Consider the following 14,431-nt stretch of genomic DNA (forward strand, 5'->3'; position numbering starts at 1 on the left):
GGGGGATATAAGAGCCTGGAGATTCTGATGTTTGAGGGGGGCAGTGGCATCAGCCCAGGGTTGGCAGGCTTGGAGGGCACACTTTGTTTCAGGATGGGACAGCAGAGAGAAGTCTCTCCCTGGGAAATCAGTCCTTGTGGTAAAAAAATGTCCATAGCAAACTTTGAGGGTCTCTGCCCAGAGCTGTGGAAAGAGTTCCTAAAGGAAAACCCTCTACTTTCTCTAGCACAGGTAGTGGGTTTAGGAACACCATTAATTGTTGGTTGTTTCCTGTTGTCTATTAGGTCTTGTTACCACAATCATCCTGTGGCAGCTGTGTCCATCCTGTGTACACCCCCACTCACCTATGCATTAAACAAGTGCGCATTGAGCACACCCCGTTTTAGGTACCAGGGGAAAACTGAGAAGTGACAATGAGACAGGGTTCCTGACTGGGAGTAGCACACAGTGGGTGAGACAGACATAAAGCACACCACACAATCCAGTGTCATGCACTGTGATGGAGGAATAAACAAAGTGCTATGGGGGCCAAACACAAAATGGCTTCCCTGCCTGAGGCCACAGAAAGGCTTCTGACACAAGGCCATGTGGGGATTTGAACATAGCTTTGGAGTTGGGAGGACACAGGTTTGAAAATTAATTTGCCCCTTACTCCCGGTAAGACCTTGTTTCTTTACCTTATTCATAATTTTCTCAACCGAAAATATGCATAATATATATATCACCTATATTTAGGGGATCTTGTAAGAATTGAAGGGGATTTAGAACATCATGAGACAAGCCTTTGCATGTAATAGGTCTCGTTAAAAAGTAGCTGTGCTCTTTATCATTATTAGGAGTTACATAGGATGTTGAAGGTTGGGTGAGTGTTCACACAGGAAGGGAGGAGGGCTGGAAAAGCTTAGAGGAATAAGGGCTATTCTCCAAAGGGCAAGAGAGTCAGTGTCTGCAAAAAGGATGTAGAGGAAGCTTATCAAGGAAGCAGGGACCAGATAGCAAAGAGCTGATTGCCAGGTGAGAAAATCTGACTTTCTTCTCCGGGAACAGGAAGACCTGTTCCCCATCGTTCACATCGTTTACTCCTGAATTTCATTCCCTCCTCCTTAGTTCCGTATAAATCACGTTCCTCTTGCCTGCAGGAGAGTACTATTCTACAGTGAAGGTAGCAGTTGGGGGAGGACAGTGCCTGTGCCAGCTGTGGCACCTCAGGCTGTGTCTTGGTGCCACCAGGCAGCGTTTCTGATGCTGGGCAGCAGAAGGCACTTTCTGGGGTATTGTGTCACCAGTGTGGCTGAGAAGCCATTCCTACTTACAGATGCAGTCTCTCTGGTTCTTGGCCAGCTCAAAACCAGGTCTACACTCGCAGGCGACACTGCCCCTTGGGGCTTCCTTGCAGATGTGACTACAGCCGTGATCCTTATTCATGCAACTCAGGCCCTCTGCAAAACAGCAGCATGCAGCAGGTGACCAGGCTGCAGACAGAATTCTGAGCCCTGGCGAAGCCACAAGGGACTGGGGATGGGAATGGCACAGACCTGCCTTCCTTGGTTTCCATTAGCTCAACACACAAAAAAAAAAAGTGTCCTGAGCTGAAGACCCAGCTCAGTGGTTCAGTACTTGTCTAGCATGTGTGAAGCTATGGGTTCAATTCCCTAGTACTGAGAAAAACAACAAATAAATAGGCCATTATAATCAAGCTGGGCCAATTAACAGAAACATGAAAGACTTCTTATATCTCGCAAGAGATGTAATTTCTCAATTCTCTTAAGGAGGCGGGTGCCTCTCCCCCTCAAAACTTCTGCTCTCTGTTAAGTATGGATCAGAACCTGCTGACCCTAGGAACCAGTTTCCAGATATAGACTAGAACTTATGGTCTTGCGGCCTTAGCCTCTCACCAGATTTTTATCACTGCTACATTTTTATTTATTCACTGATCAAGAATGCAAACCTTGCTGTGGATTTTGCTCAGCGGTATAAGTACCTGCCTTGGAAGCAGGCAGTTGTGGGTTCGATCCCTGGTACTGATAAAAAGGAAAAAGACAAAAAAAAAAAAAAAAAAAAGAATGCAAACCTTTTAGTATACCCTTAAAGATCTTTTTCAAAAACTGTCAGGGCTACCGGGGCATGGTGGCTCACGCCTGTAATCCCAGCACTCAGGAGGCTGAGGCGGGAGGATCGTTACAAGTTCGAGACCAGCCTGGGCTACAAAGTGAGCTCAAGGCAAGCCTGAACTGCATGGCGAGACCTCATCTCAAAAAAGACAAAAAAAAAAAAAAAAAAATCTGTCAGCGCTTCTCTCCAGGTCAGCAAGGGCCACACTTGTTGGGGAGGGTGACTGCTGCATTCTGGCAGCACCACATGGATGGCTGCTGGGCACCTCTCTTATGGAACTGGCCTCCATTGGTCCTTGTCCCCTCCTTTTGTTGCTGACAGATAGCATCATATGACAAGGAGAGCAAAGAGAGAGACTGCATACATATGGCTCCCTCAGCTGCTGCATAATTTTTTCAGGTGTACTATAAATTTCTGTTAGGCCCAATCTTGTACTAATGGTGAGAAAGGGGTGAGGTGTTTATGACCCCGATGGTTTTACATGCACCTAAGTATGCGGCAATAGCAAGGTAAACTCCATGGTGGGTCACCAGTCTTCTGCCTCATGTTGAAAGCAATTCCTTGGGGCCTGGCTATGTGTCTGCATTTGAGGGATCACATTTCACAGGCAGGCACATCCTCAGGGCCCCTGTGAGACAGGTTCTGGATTCCCAAGCACAGCGCTGCTTGGCATTTGTGCAGGCCAACTCGAAAACATCGCTGCGAGTCAGGCTTGGTTCTCATTGCGTGTCTAGGAAGAAGACACTTTCTAATCTGAAAGTAGCACTGCTTTAAACACAGCTACAGGAAGTTTTTATTTAATTTTTCAAGGATCCAACACTGGTCCTAAATCCTTATCCCTGAGTAGTCTCCAGTGTAGTCTCCAGTCTCTTCTCTCACACACGGCAGTTTACCTGTGCTCCACAGAACAATGGTGTCAACACAAACGGTGCCACTCCCATTCCAAAAGACTGTGGAGATGCCAATACAATCCCTGGCTCTCTTGAATCTCTCCCTACTTTTTCCTCTGACAGTCCAGAGCTGCCTGTATTACCTGCCACACATTGCTAGGATTCTGCCCGCTTCGAGGGCTGCTGTCAAGTAACAGAAAGCTTTACACAGGTGACAGGAAAGCCTCGAAAGAACCCTCCCAAAACTGGTCATTTCATCTTCACTGTTTTTTTCATTCTGCTTACGTGTCTGTTAAGATCTTTGCAAAGTACCTTTACTGTCTTAGAATAGTTGATATGCAAAAGAAATACTGTTTCTCTGAACATAACACCTAACTGGAAAATATCAGCCTTGAAAATCAGACATTGAAAATACCAGCTCCAATCAGCCATCCTTGTCTTAGGCTGCCATTGCAGAATAACGACCGAGCAAGAGGGTAGTGACGTGACACTGGCTACTACCCTGGGAACAACCAGCTGTGACTTATTTTACAGTCAGGTCTTATTTTCAGGGAAACACAGGCTGGAGCCAGGTGTGGTGGGGCACTCTGGGAAACTGAGGCACAAAGATCATAAGTTGTAATCAGATCCTGGATTAAAATAAAAAAACTAAAAAAAAAGAGCTTAGTGTAGAGGCCCTGGATTCACTCTCAGTACCAGGAAAAAAAATCAAGCAAGCGAGCTGGTAAAAACAACCACGTGCTCTATGTCATCCGGAGAAACAGAGGTGTCCCCCTGGTACCCTATTCTCTCAGGCTAGACCTAAAGTTATCAAGATGTAATGGAGGTGTAGGCAACTCTGGAAATGCTGGTGGTTTTTCAAGAGGTGATCAGAAGCCCTTCAGAATACCTGACTCAAACAAGGGCAGTGCTGGGAGGGCAGATGGACCTGGTCCACATGGGAGACCAACAGGGGCCTGGCTTTCCCAGGACCCACTTGGCAGTCAAGTCTCAGAGCTCCCTTTGCCAGGAAGGAAATGGCTCAGAGACACCGGAAATACCCTGTGCTGGCACTACCTGGGCTCACAGTGCCACTGAAGGATATTTCTGGAAACTCAAAATTAAATATGCTTTGAGAATGCGGCCAAAAAATGTTACGTAAAGTGGAACGAGGCCCTGCTGGGGCTTCAGCACCTTCTTTGCCACCCTAACACCTTCCCCACTACCCTGCCCAGCAGCACAAGACTAGCTAAATATTCTCAGCACAGACAAAGCAAAAGAGAAATGCTCATTTTGAGAGCCTGAGCACCCGTGAATAGGAACAAAGGCAGGCAGGGCACAATGTGTTTCTCTCCAGCCTACCCCCATTTCATGGGTGAAAACACACAGTCTTCTATCAGAGCTTTGGGGTCTCTGAGGATTAAAAACATCAATAGCTTGAGCTTTCCCTCAGAATCTGCTACTATGGAACTCTGGATTGAAGAACATTTAGTAAAGCATTACTGAAAACAAGAGCAGTGCTAGGAAATGCTAACCTGTGGTGTTGCCTCCTTTCAACTGTTTTTAGCGTATGACTTTAAGGTCTATTTTAATACAATTCTATGTTAAAGATTTTAAGGTCTATTTTAATACAATTTCTAAGAGCTTAATATGCACATCAGGGAGGAAGTCCCAGAAGAACACTGTTTATAGGTAGTTCTGTTTGAAGAACTAAAGCCCTAGGATGGAAGGGGTCACCGTTCCAAATCGCCATCATCTGCTGGCACACGGTGCCATGGATCTGCCAAGCAATGAGGTTGAAACACAACAGAAAATGAGAGAGCATTTCCAGACCACAACTCAAATTCTCGGGTTTGGGTTTTAGTTCCAGACAATACGTTCATTTTAAATACTCTTCAGGGGATCCAAGAATGTCTGAATTGTTGAGAAGTTTAGACAACACAGCTTGCAGAAAGGAACTGCGTTTGTAGTTACCTCTGTCGTGAGGAGCCTGTGTCTCTAATCAGCCCAGGAAGAGAGGGCTGAGCCAGGGCTCTGGAAGCACCAGGGTCAGAGATGACTGGAATTTCCACCAGCTACCCGTCACCGTGGGATCTATGCTGCATGTGTGCAAGCAATGACTTCACCTACAGGCTCCTGCCTCCTAGCCAGGGAAGAGAAAGCCAGGCTGACTTGCCATTAAGTGGCTTTGAGCAACCAAAAGGGGAAAGATCCAGAGACAGAGATCACTGTGGGCTGTGACTTAATGCGTTCCCATCTCCACTTTGGAGCCTACTTTGGACTTCACGCCAAAGAGTCCAGAGAACCCAGCAGGAAAATGAAACCCAACTTCCACCCAAGGGCCACATCTAGCATGAGATTAAAAACAAAACAAACAAACAAACAATCTGTGTGATTAAAAGCAGTGTGTCCGATTGCCTGGCTCCAAATGCTGGAAATGAGCAGCCTTGGGGTGGTGGTATTAGCCATCAAGCCACTGGCCTCCAGGCAGTGTCTTTGATGATTACTGTTAGTACACAAAGAGGTATCTGAATTAGTTGGAAAGTACAAACCTTTATTGTCAGAAAACGAGACAAAATCATCTTCCATGAAGCAACTCTTTAAAAGTCACTGGAACAATAAATCTGCAAACTTGTGATTAAGTAGAACTTAAAATGACCTCACTCTTAAGATATGGGAATAAATAAGCAGCACATGGTAAAAGGAGTTAATAGTCTAATATGTAGGGCACTTGCTCTAATAGCAGGCAGATGTAACCACAAGAGAAATACAGCCACCATTTTGTGGCTTTTTGAGGATTAAAAGATGATATTTGGTTAAAAATAACTGATTGGCCACATGTCCTTAATGCCCCTTCCCAAGTCTCCACTAAAGTAACAGGAATGAAAAAGGTATAAACTCAAAGAAGAGCATGAGAAAGAGGCCATAGGAACTGCAAGTTCTGCAGATTTATGGAGAGAGGAATGGGGAATGGGGAATGGGTGAAAGAAACTGCTCCCAGGGAGAGTTCTGCCCCTCGGAGCCCTGAGGTTCAGAGTTCCAAGATGCAAAACACAGGACAGGACCAGAATTAGCTTGGAGCTGGAAACAGGACAATTTATGGCCAGTTTCCTTTGAAAGGATCCAGCCCCACCCCTGCACGGTAGAGCAAGGGGCAGGCTCATACTGGTGCTGAGGTTTTCGGCACCTTTTTTGAAAAACTTGGCAGATCATCCACCCTATTTCTCCAGAGACGTCTAGTCCCATTTGCAGTGTACTCTATTTAACGATTAGAATCAAAGAATACGAAAGTGTGCCAGGACCTTAGTGCTCCCCCAGACAGGCACTGATTTTGCCAGGTGAGGAGGGTGAAGGTGAAAAACTTGCCCACAGTCCCCCGGAAGCACAGTTCGGACTCTTCCTCCCACCTCCAGGTTTTCTGTATGCTTCACTTCTTCTCTAAAGTCACTGGGTGGGGTGGGCGGACTCTCAGGTGTGGCTCTGCCTGCTGCCCTCCAGCAGGGCCGAGGTACTGTACCTTCCGAGCGGTGAATGCATGTGTGCTGGTTGTCGCTCAGGAAAAAGCCCTCCTTGCAGCGGCACTCGTAGCTCCCCATGGCATTGACACAGGTGTGCTGGCAGCCGCCATTGTTCTCCAGGCACTCGTCCACATCTGGAGGGGGAGAGGGATTAGCTTTGCTTCTACAGCTGTTTCAAATGCCCCACCCAGCCTGGCAAGCAGATCGGAGGGCCCTCTTCTAGCCCTGCATCACAGACGCTCTCAGAATCCAAGCCCCTGGGGCCCATGGATGATTAATTCAGTCTTCAGAGTCTGGGGCTCATGTTGCGAGGCCCCTGTTGCAAGCATGAGATCATCAGCTCAGTCAACTTGTACTAAACACCTCTGCTTTCCAAGGCCTGGTGCTAGATGGGGAGATGACATTCCTGCTCTCCAGAAGCAAGCCCTTCAGGACAGGGAAGGAGACAGATATACAAACGATTCTGAGACAAGATGAAAGGTGACACAGAGGAAAGAGAGGTCACATCTGATTGTGTGGCACCAGCATGGGTTCCATGGAAAAGTCGATGAAAAGATGGGCCCTTAGGGTCTCTTCAATTCTAAATCCTGAGAGAAGAGCTAGCAGGCAGGGGAGGGAGTGTGAGCTGGCACACGGAGGCTGGGAAGCGTGAAATAACCAGACCACAGTGAGTCATTTGATTTGGCTTGAGCACAGGGGACATGGAGGGAGTTGCAGGAGATACAGTGGGAGGTAGACTGAGGTCACAGGCAGGGTCCTGAATTCCAGGAATAGAAGCTCCTACTTCATTCCGGAAGCAGCTGCTACCACTGGAGCAGGGGACAGAGACACAGTGAGACCCTGACTTTGGGGAAATCAGGAGGCGACAGAGGATGTAGAGCACTGGGAGCAGAGGAATGGGAACCCAAGGAGCCTAGCTGCACATGAGCACCTGAGATGACCATGGCCACACTGTCCTTGCAGGGGACAGAGCTGGGGAGGGCAATGGTTTGCTGGGAGGGCAGGCACAGAAAAGACAGGATGGACAAGGTGCCCATGAAGCAGGTGTCAGCTTTCCCTTGCTCCTCAGAAGATGAAAATTTGATACTAAGGCTGTCTAGAAAAGAAACATGGGAGATGCCAGTACCGGTGCAGACAGGGGGATAGAGCTGCAGTTGTGTCTTCTCCTGAGGCAGAGAAAGGGATGCTGACATGCTGAGATTCAGGTCCCGTGGGTGGGGAAAACCTGCGGCGCACGTGGTAGTATCAGCTCAGCTTGGAAAACCATTTACCTGCAGGTGTGGCACAGACAGATGGCTCTGGATGGGGGAGCCAAAGGCAGGAGTGTGGAAAAGCAGGAGAGGGGTGCAGAGAGAGGTCGGGTTCTGGGCAGCACTGGAGTAAGTAGAGGAGAGATCAGGAGTCCCAGAATCCCAGAGAAGGAGCCATGAGAAAGGCAGGGCAGGGAAAAGGTTTCCCTGACCTGCTCCATCACCCCGTGGAGCCCTTTCTTCTCCGAGCCTGTGACATCCTGCATCCTGCTCTACTGAGACACTTACCTAGCTGCATCCTCAAAACCCTTTGCCTGTCCATCTCGGCTAGACTGCAAACTCCTTGAGGACAGAGCTTTTTGTTTTATAAGCATAGCCCTGGAACGTGGCAGGCAGTTGTGAACTGTTCAGCGCACGGACAAACAAGCAAGAGAGTACAGCATCACCAGAGTCAGAGAAGAGGAAACATCCCGAAGAGCCTTAGATACCACAGAGGCTTGAGAGAACCCTGATTTAAAAAGCAACTTATTGTCTCCAGTCTAACTTCTCGTGCCCTATCACCAGCTCTTGAGCATATCTGTAATCAGAAAATTCACATTTCAATATCTGTTATCTGGTTTCAAGCCTCAGATCTTATAGGCATCTGTCCTCCCACACCACCAGGCAGATGCCTGACTAAACTGATGGGACGGGAGCCATCTCCTGAAGCCTAACAAACTTGCCCCCGTCTAAGCCAGAGGCCAAAGGAAGCACATTCCAGAGGATGAGCTGTACAGGGTGCACCTGGCCTAGACGTCCACGGTAAGGACTCACGGTGAGCAGGCGGGGTCTGTCCCCCTGAGCACCACATCCTGGGTTGGCTATGAGTGAAGGCAGGCTGCTCTTAGGCTGGCCACTACATCTTCTCTCCAGAGCAATCAGTATTATTATGTTGAGTGCCATATAGTAACTGGATAAATACAGCAGTGTGTGTATTTATATACACAAATACCTATCACCAGGCTGGTGAGCTTCTCCAGACTACCAGATAGGGATCTCAACCACGCTAGCACCCAGATGCTGGGACTAATGCATGGTAAGGGGACTGCCATGCGGAAAGCGTTCATCCTGGAGAACACAAGAACCTGCCACTCCTAAAGAGCTTCAGCTCCGAGCTTCTTTCCTACCACCAAGTATGCCTGCCTTTCCTAGTCTGAATGGCAGAAACGTCTCTATGCTGGTTTTACTCTTTCAAAGGAACTTTTAAAGAGTCCTTAGCCCTGCACACATGCTCAGTGGATGCTCAGGGTCTCTCTGTAAGCAGATGCTTGTGACCGAGTATAAAAGAGATCCTAAGGCGGAGAAATGAAGATACTCAGATAAAATATTTGTGGTATGGGCTCAGGCAAAGCAAGACTCCAGGCATCAGGATTTCTGAGCAGGCCCATACTCAGAACCACCCCGCCCACCCAGCCCTGGCCCAGGTCCTGAAACACTGGATGGTTTAGCTTGTTTTTAGGAAGCTCACACCTCCCTCAGGCTGGGGATCAGAGCACAACAGTAATGACCTGGTCTACAATCAGATATGAAGCCTCAAAATGCCACAGTTGGCAAATCAAAGGGAAATTTCTCTCTGAAAATGGAAAACAAAACAAACAAACAAACAAACAAAAAGCCCATACTCTTCCTGACAAATTACACACTTAAAGGGATTTCCCTTTCCTGAGTTTTAAATTCATCTCAGTTCATTCCTATCCTCAGAATTGCTCTGAAAGATACATTTTATGGTGCTGCCTGCCTGAAAAGTCTACTGAGGGGTTAAGGCTTCCCTAACCTTTGACCAACTTGTCCTGACAGCTACAGGTTTACAAGGTCACAGGCCCTGTAGACCCAAGCCTGAACTCTCCCACAAGGAACAGACAGAAAGGCCAGTGTCTACCTCAGGACAGAGCTCCAGGTGATCCTAAAGTGGGATAAAGGTCACATCTAGGTTGAGCCCCAAATGATACTACTCTCAACTCTCCAGGACCACTGAAACACATCTTCTGCCTGGTTCTTCTGGGACCTTTTTATGCTGCTCTCAAAGCATCTTTATTTGATCAATTGGCCATTTCTACTGTACCATAAAGGGGTACATGAGAGCCACAGCCTTGATCAAGCTCTTGATACCACAATGTCTTCCTGTAAACTGCTAACACTAGCCTTAAAAAGCAAATCACAAATACTTAGCTGCCAGGTGTACTGCAATGGTCAAAGACTGTCCAATACTCAACCTCATCCAAATGCTTGGTATTTCTAAGTTCCATTTTATCCCTGGCATAAAGAACCAACGACAACAACACTCCTCACAGTCTCTAATTCAGGAACGGAAACTCTAACAGATGTTTCTGTTTTATGGAATACTAGAAGGATGTTCACAGAAAGTCTCTGATTTTTCTGCCTTTTGAGAAAAGGGATTTAGGGGAGGATGCATCTACCCAATAAGGTTCCAAGCACACATTTGAAGTGTTCAGGACAAGGAGTTTTAGTTAATTTCAGAAAAATATATGTATAGGATTAATAAAATAGTTATGTCAAGATCTTTTTAACCCAAGACCAAAGATATTAAAGGTGACAAGTTAATGTCAGCAAATTAATAAATAGAAATGACAATGTCCACCCATCTTCTTGGGCTAATGAAGGAATCATGTTATGATTGACTGTATAAAAACTAACATCCTCTCATCTCATCTTTTAACATTGAGTCTGATTTCTTGGAGGTCAAATACCACAGGCCTCTCATATCCTCTTTGTCTTAATAAGTAAGTTTTCATCAAAGGAAAGAAAAGGGAAGGGATGCTAGAGGGTGAGTACAGGAAAATTATCATTTCCAAATGTTTTTCTTACCAAGACAATTATGACCATCGTGAGCCAACATGAAGCCATCAAAACAAGTGCAGCGATAATTGCCTGGAATATTCAAACAATCATGGACACAGCCTCCATTGAGTTCATTTTCGCATTCATCAATGTCTGAGGAATAAAACATAAATAAACCAAACAGGTGCAATTTCTCTGTGAGACACATGCATTTATCCCTTAATCAATCATCCCATTTCCCAGAATCCAGCCTCCCCCCCAAAAAAGAGCCAAAATGATTTTAAAAGAAAACATGTTTGGAGGAATAAATATACTATAAAGCAACCCTTATCCAGACAGTGTGTACAGCATAAAAAGACATAGATCAACAGAACAGAATTGAAAGTCTAGAAATAAACTTTTCATTTATGATCATTCAGTTTTATACAAAAGTGCCAAGGGTAATTAATTCATTGAGAGAAATGGATAGTCTTTCAACAGATACTGTGATTTTGAATAATTGAATATTCATATGCAAAAAGATGACTTTAGACCCTTACGCAGAAAATCAAAATGGATCAGAGACCTAATTGTAAAACTAAAACAAAATTTGAGAAAAAATGTATAATACAAGCCTTGGAGATATGGGCTATGTAAAGATTTCTTTCATATAACATCAAATACCTGAATCATAAATCTAATAGACTTCATCAAAATTTTAAAATTTTTGAGCCAGATGGGGTAGTGCATGCCTGTAATCCCAGCTACGCTGGAGGCTGAGGCAGGAAGATAGCAGGCTCAAGCCCAGCTTGGGCAGCTTATTGAAACCCTGTATCACATTTTAAAAATAAATGGGGATGAGAATGTAGCTCAGTGCTCCACGGGTTCACTCCCCAGTACTATAATCCATCAACCAACCAATCAATTTATTTATTTTTGAACTTTGGAAGATATTAAGAAAATGAAGGCAAGGTACAGGTTAGTAGAAAGTATTTGCAAGTCATATACCCTCTAAAGGATTTATGAAGAACTTATAACTCAATAATAAAAAGTGGAATTCTTTACTCATTCAACAATAATGCAATTGTTACATGGGTAAAGAATTCCAGTTTTACAAGATAAAAAGAGTCATGAAGATGAAGGGTGGCGGTAACTGCACCTTATAAATAATTTCATAAAACTAAACTATACACTTAAAAAGAAACTGCCAAATTGTTTTCCAAAATAGCTATGCTATTTTATGTTCCCACCAGTACTGTCATGTACAAGGGTTTACCACTTGCCCACATCCTTGTACTATAAGTCTGTCTTTTTTGTCTCTGTGATTTTGCCCACAAAAAGTACAACAGTGATTGCCAAAGGCTGATGGAGAGAGAAACACTGAGGGTTATTTGTGCAAAAGAAATAAAAGAATGATAAACCAGGAGTTATAGATTGATGACCTACAAGGTACAGGGAAGGGGGCGGAAAAGAAGAGGCATGGAATCAGGGTAACAGGATGGGAAAAGAGGTCCACTTCTCTGAGGATTCCTTTTTGTATAACTCTGACTCTCAGAACCAAGGCGATGTTTTACACACATGTAGACACACACATGTACACACATGCAGACATACATATGTACATACATACGTACATACACGCGCACCAGCAAACCAGGTGGTAGGGATGGGAGGGGGCGAGCGTGAATAAAAAATGAACAAATTAGCCTAATGCTGTAAATTAATGAACATAACCAACCAAGTAACTGAAAGGCAACACTTTGACTCAATGTTATAAAACTAAAAGCAAAAAGAGCTACCTGCTGCTCTCCAGCTGGTAAGAACTGTATTCTGGCTCACAGGATTCTGAATCAGTAATCTATAAATACTTTTGGAAAAAGAGGTTCTGAATGAGCACGAAGGAACGTTATAATGAATCTTGTGGTATCAGTATGGAATTCAAAGTGTCACTATTCTTCAGTGTTTGTAATACATACAGATGAATTAGGTGTAAGAAATACACATGTGTGAATACACATTAGTACGCACTTTTGCATTTCCTTGCTCTGTCCAGTGAGACAGCCCAGGAACAATGACATCTGATAGCAAAGAACCACCCCCAGGACTTGGTGTTTTATACCATTTTCCAATCAAAGGACTCAGGGCTCGCTGGAGGAGCGACTGATTCCAAGATTGGGAGCAGAAAAATGTAAGATGTATCTGGACTAGTATCATGTGATACTAGGAAAATAGGATTTTCTATCTTAAAAATGCCCAAATGACACAGGAAACTATGGGAAGGAACTCCTAATGGCTGATGGTAGAACAATTTGAGCCCAAAATAAATAATTATAGATGTAGTATAATCAGTATCCATGATTCATACTGGTGTAAATACATGCATACGTAAGTAAGTGGAGGTGGAAAAGGCAAATCTTCCCTACAGAAAAACTCCAATTATTAGTTGTATAAAAAATAAGGGAGGGCTAGGGATATAGCTCAGGGGCACTGCCCCTGCCTGGCAAGCTCAAGGTTGTGAGTTCAATTCCTGGTACCAAAGAAAAAAAGAATAGGGCACACATCATAGCAACAATTACAAAGCCAGACGTGGTGGCACACTCCCATAATCCCAGCACTCCTCACACTTTCACTTCTCCGATATTTTGGTAGATGAAACTGTGGAGGATAAAATCCTGGTCACCCTGGGCAAATTCAGTTGCCCTCTTTAAATTCAAGCATGAGGAGTGATAGTGGTGATAATCACAACACAATGATGTCCTGGGTTGGGCTCCAGTGGTTTAACTAACAATCATGACTCCAAGACACAGGTAAAGAAAGTACATCTCTGAATTCTTGCAGTTTTCATTTCTTCTTATTTCCTCTTCTGGACTCCTATGAGAAATCCAAACTAAACAGGGACATTTTTGCTCACTACATTAGTCCTATAAGGATTTTTAAAAAATCAAATCCTTCTAGGGTTTCAGTTTAAAATGGCAGTACAACGGATATACTTTTGTGTTACCAGTGATTGGCAGTGGGGCGTGTTGGCACACACCTGTGTCCTAGCACGCAGGAGCCTGAGGCAGGAGGACTGTTTTAAGTTTGAGGCCACTCTGGGTTACATAGTGAGTTCAAGACTCAGCCTGGACTACACAGTGAGGCCTTGTCTCAAAAAACCACTAAAACAAAACAAAAAATAGTGCTTGAGCTGTGGATAAAGGAATATGAAGCTCTTTAATTTTCTATTTTATACATTTTTGCATTTGACTTTTTGTAACAATAATGATACGTTATTTTAAAACAACTGTTAAATATATGGACATATATATAGTGCTGATCTATCTACTTAGTTATTTTAAACTAAGTAGTAGATTTTTAAAATATGATAGTAATACAGTTTCATTTGTAATATGTCAAGAGTGCAGAGTAGGGAAATATGTCACTTGTCATTCAGCATTACTAAAGACATATTTTATGTAAAGGAAAGCAGTGGCAGAGTTTTGTGCCCCAAAGAGGAGGCAGAGGCTGGAGGTCAGGGAATCCACAGGGTTAAATAAATGACCTTTGGTCCGGGGATGTAGCTCAGAAGTACAGCGTCTACCTAACAAGCATGAGGCCTTGAGCTCAATTCCTTGAACCAAAAAAGAAAAAAATGACTTTTCCCCCCTCAAGCAAAGGACCAGCATATGTGAATGCCAGTACTGCAAACAGAACAATGACCTCAGAGAGGGTGCAGGATGAAATGGATCCAGAGGTATTTCTGGATTTTTTCAAATGAAAACCTTTTAGCCTCTCATCACTTGGGGAGAGGAGGAGAGAGAAAGAGAGAGAAAGAAGGGAGAGAGGGAGACAAACAGAGAGAGATGGCTGCCTGTCTCTGGGAAGA

General features: G+C 44.6%; 1 protein-coding gene across 6 annotated transcripts in view; it reads right to left on the reverse strand.

Moving 5' to 3' along the window:
* Scube2 (signal peptide, CUB domain and EGF like domain containing 2) overlaps positions 1-14,431 on the reverse strand; it is a 58,258-nt gene that overhangs the window by 40,650 nt on the left and 3,177 nt on the right. For 5 of the 6 annotated variants that reach the window (XM_063256713.1, XM_063256714.1, XM_013144174.3 and 2 more), the window contains exons 3-5: positions 10,615-10,740; positions 6,499-6,633; positions 1,314-1,439 (exon numbers count right to left, since the gene is read on the reverse strand). In XM_063256713.1, coding sequence (XP_063112783.1) covers positions 1,314-1,439; positions 6,499-6,633; positions 10,615-10,740 — 387 coding nt within the window. The remainder of the gene's footprint in view (positions 1-1,313; positions 1,440-6,498; positions 6,634-10,614; positions 10,741-14,431) is intronic. The other variant, XM_063256711.1, reaches the window with a different exon arrangement.

This window comes from Cavia porcellus, unplaced genomic scaffold (genome assembly GCF_034190915.1).
Source record: "Cavia porcellus strain 051 isolate PalLab524CR breed Dunkin Hartley unplaced genomic scaffold, mCavPor4.1 scaffold_9, whole genome shotgun sequence".
Taxonomy (NCBI): domain Eukaryota; kingdom Metazoa; phylum Chordata; class Mammalia; order Rodentia; family Caviidae; genus Cavia; species Cavia porcellus.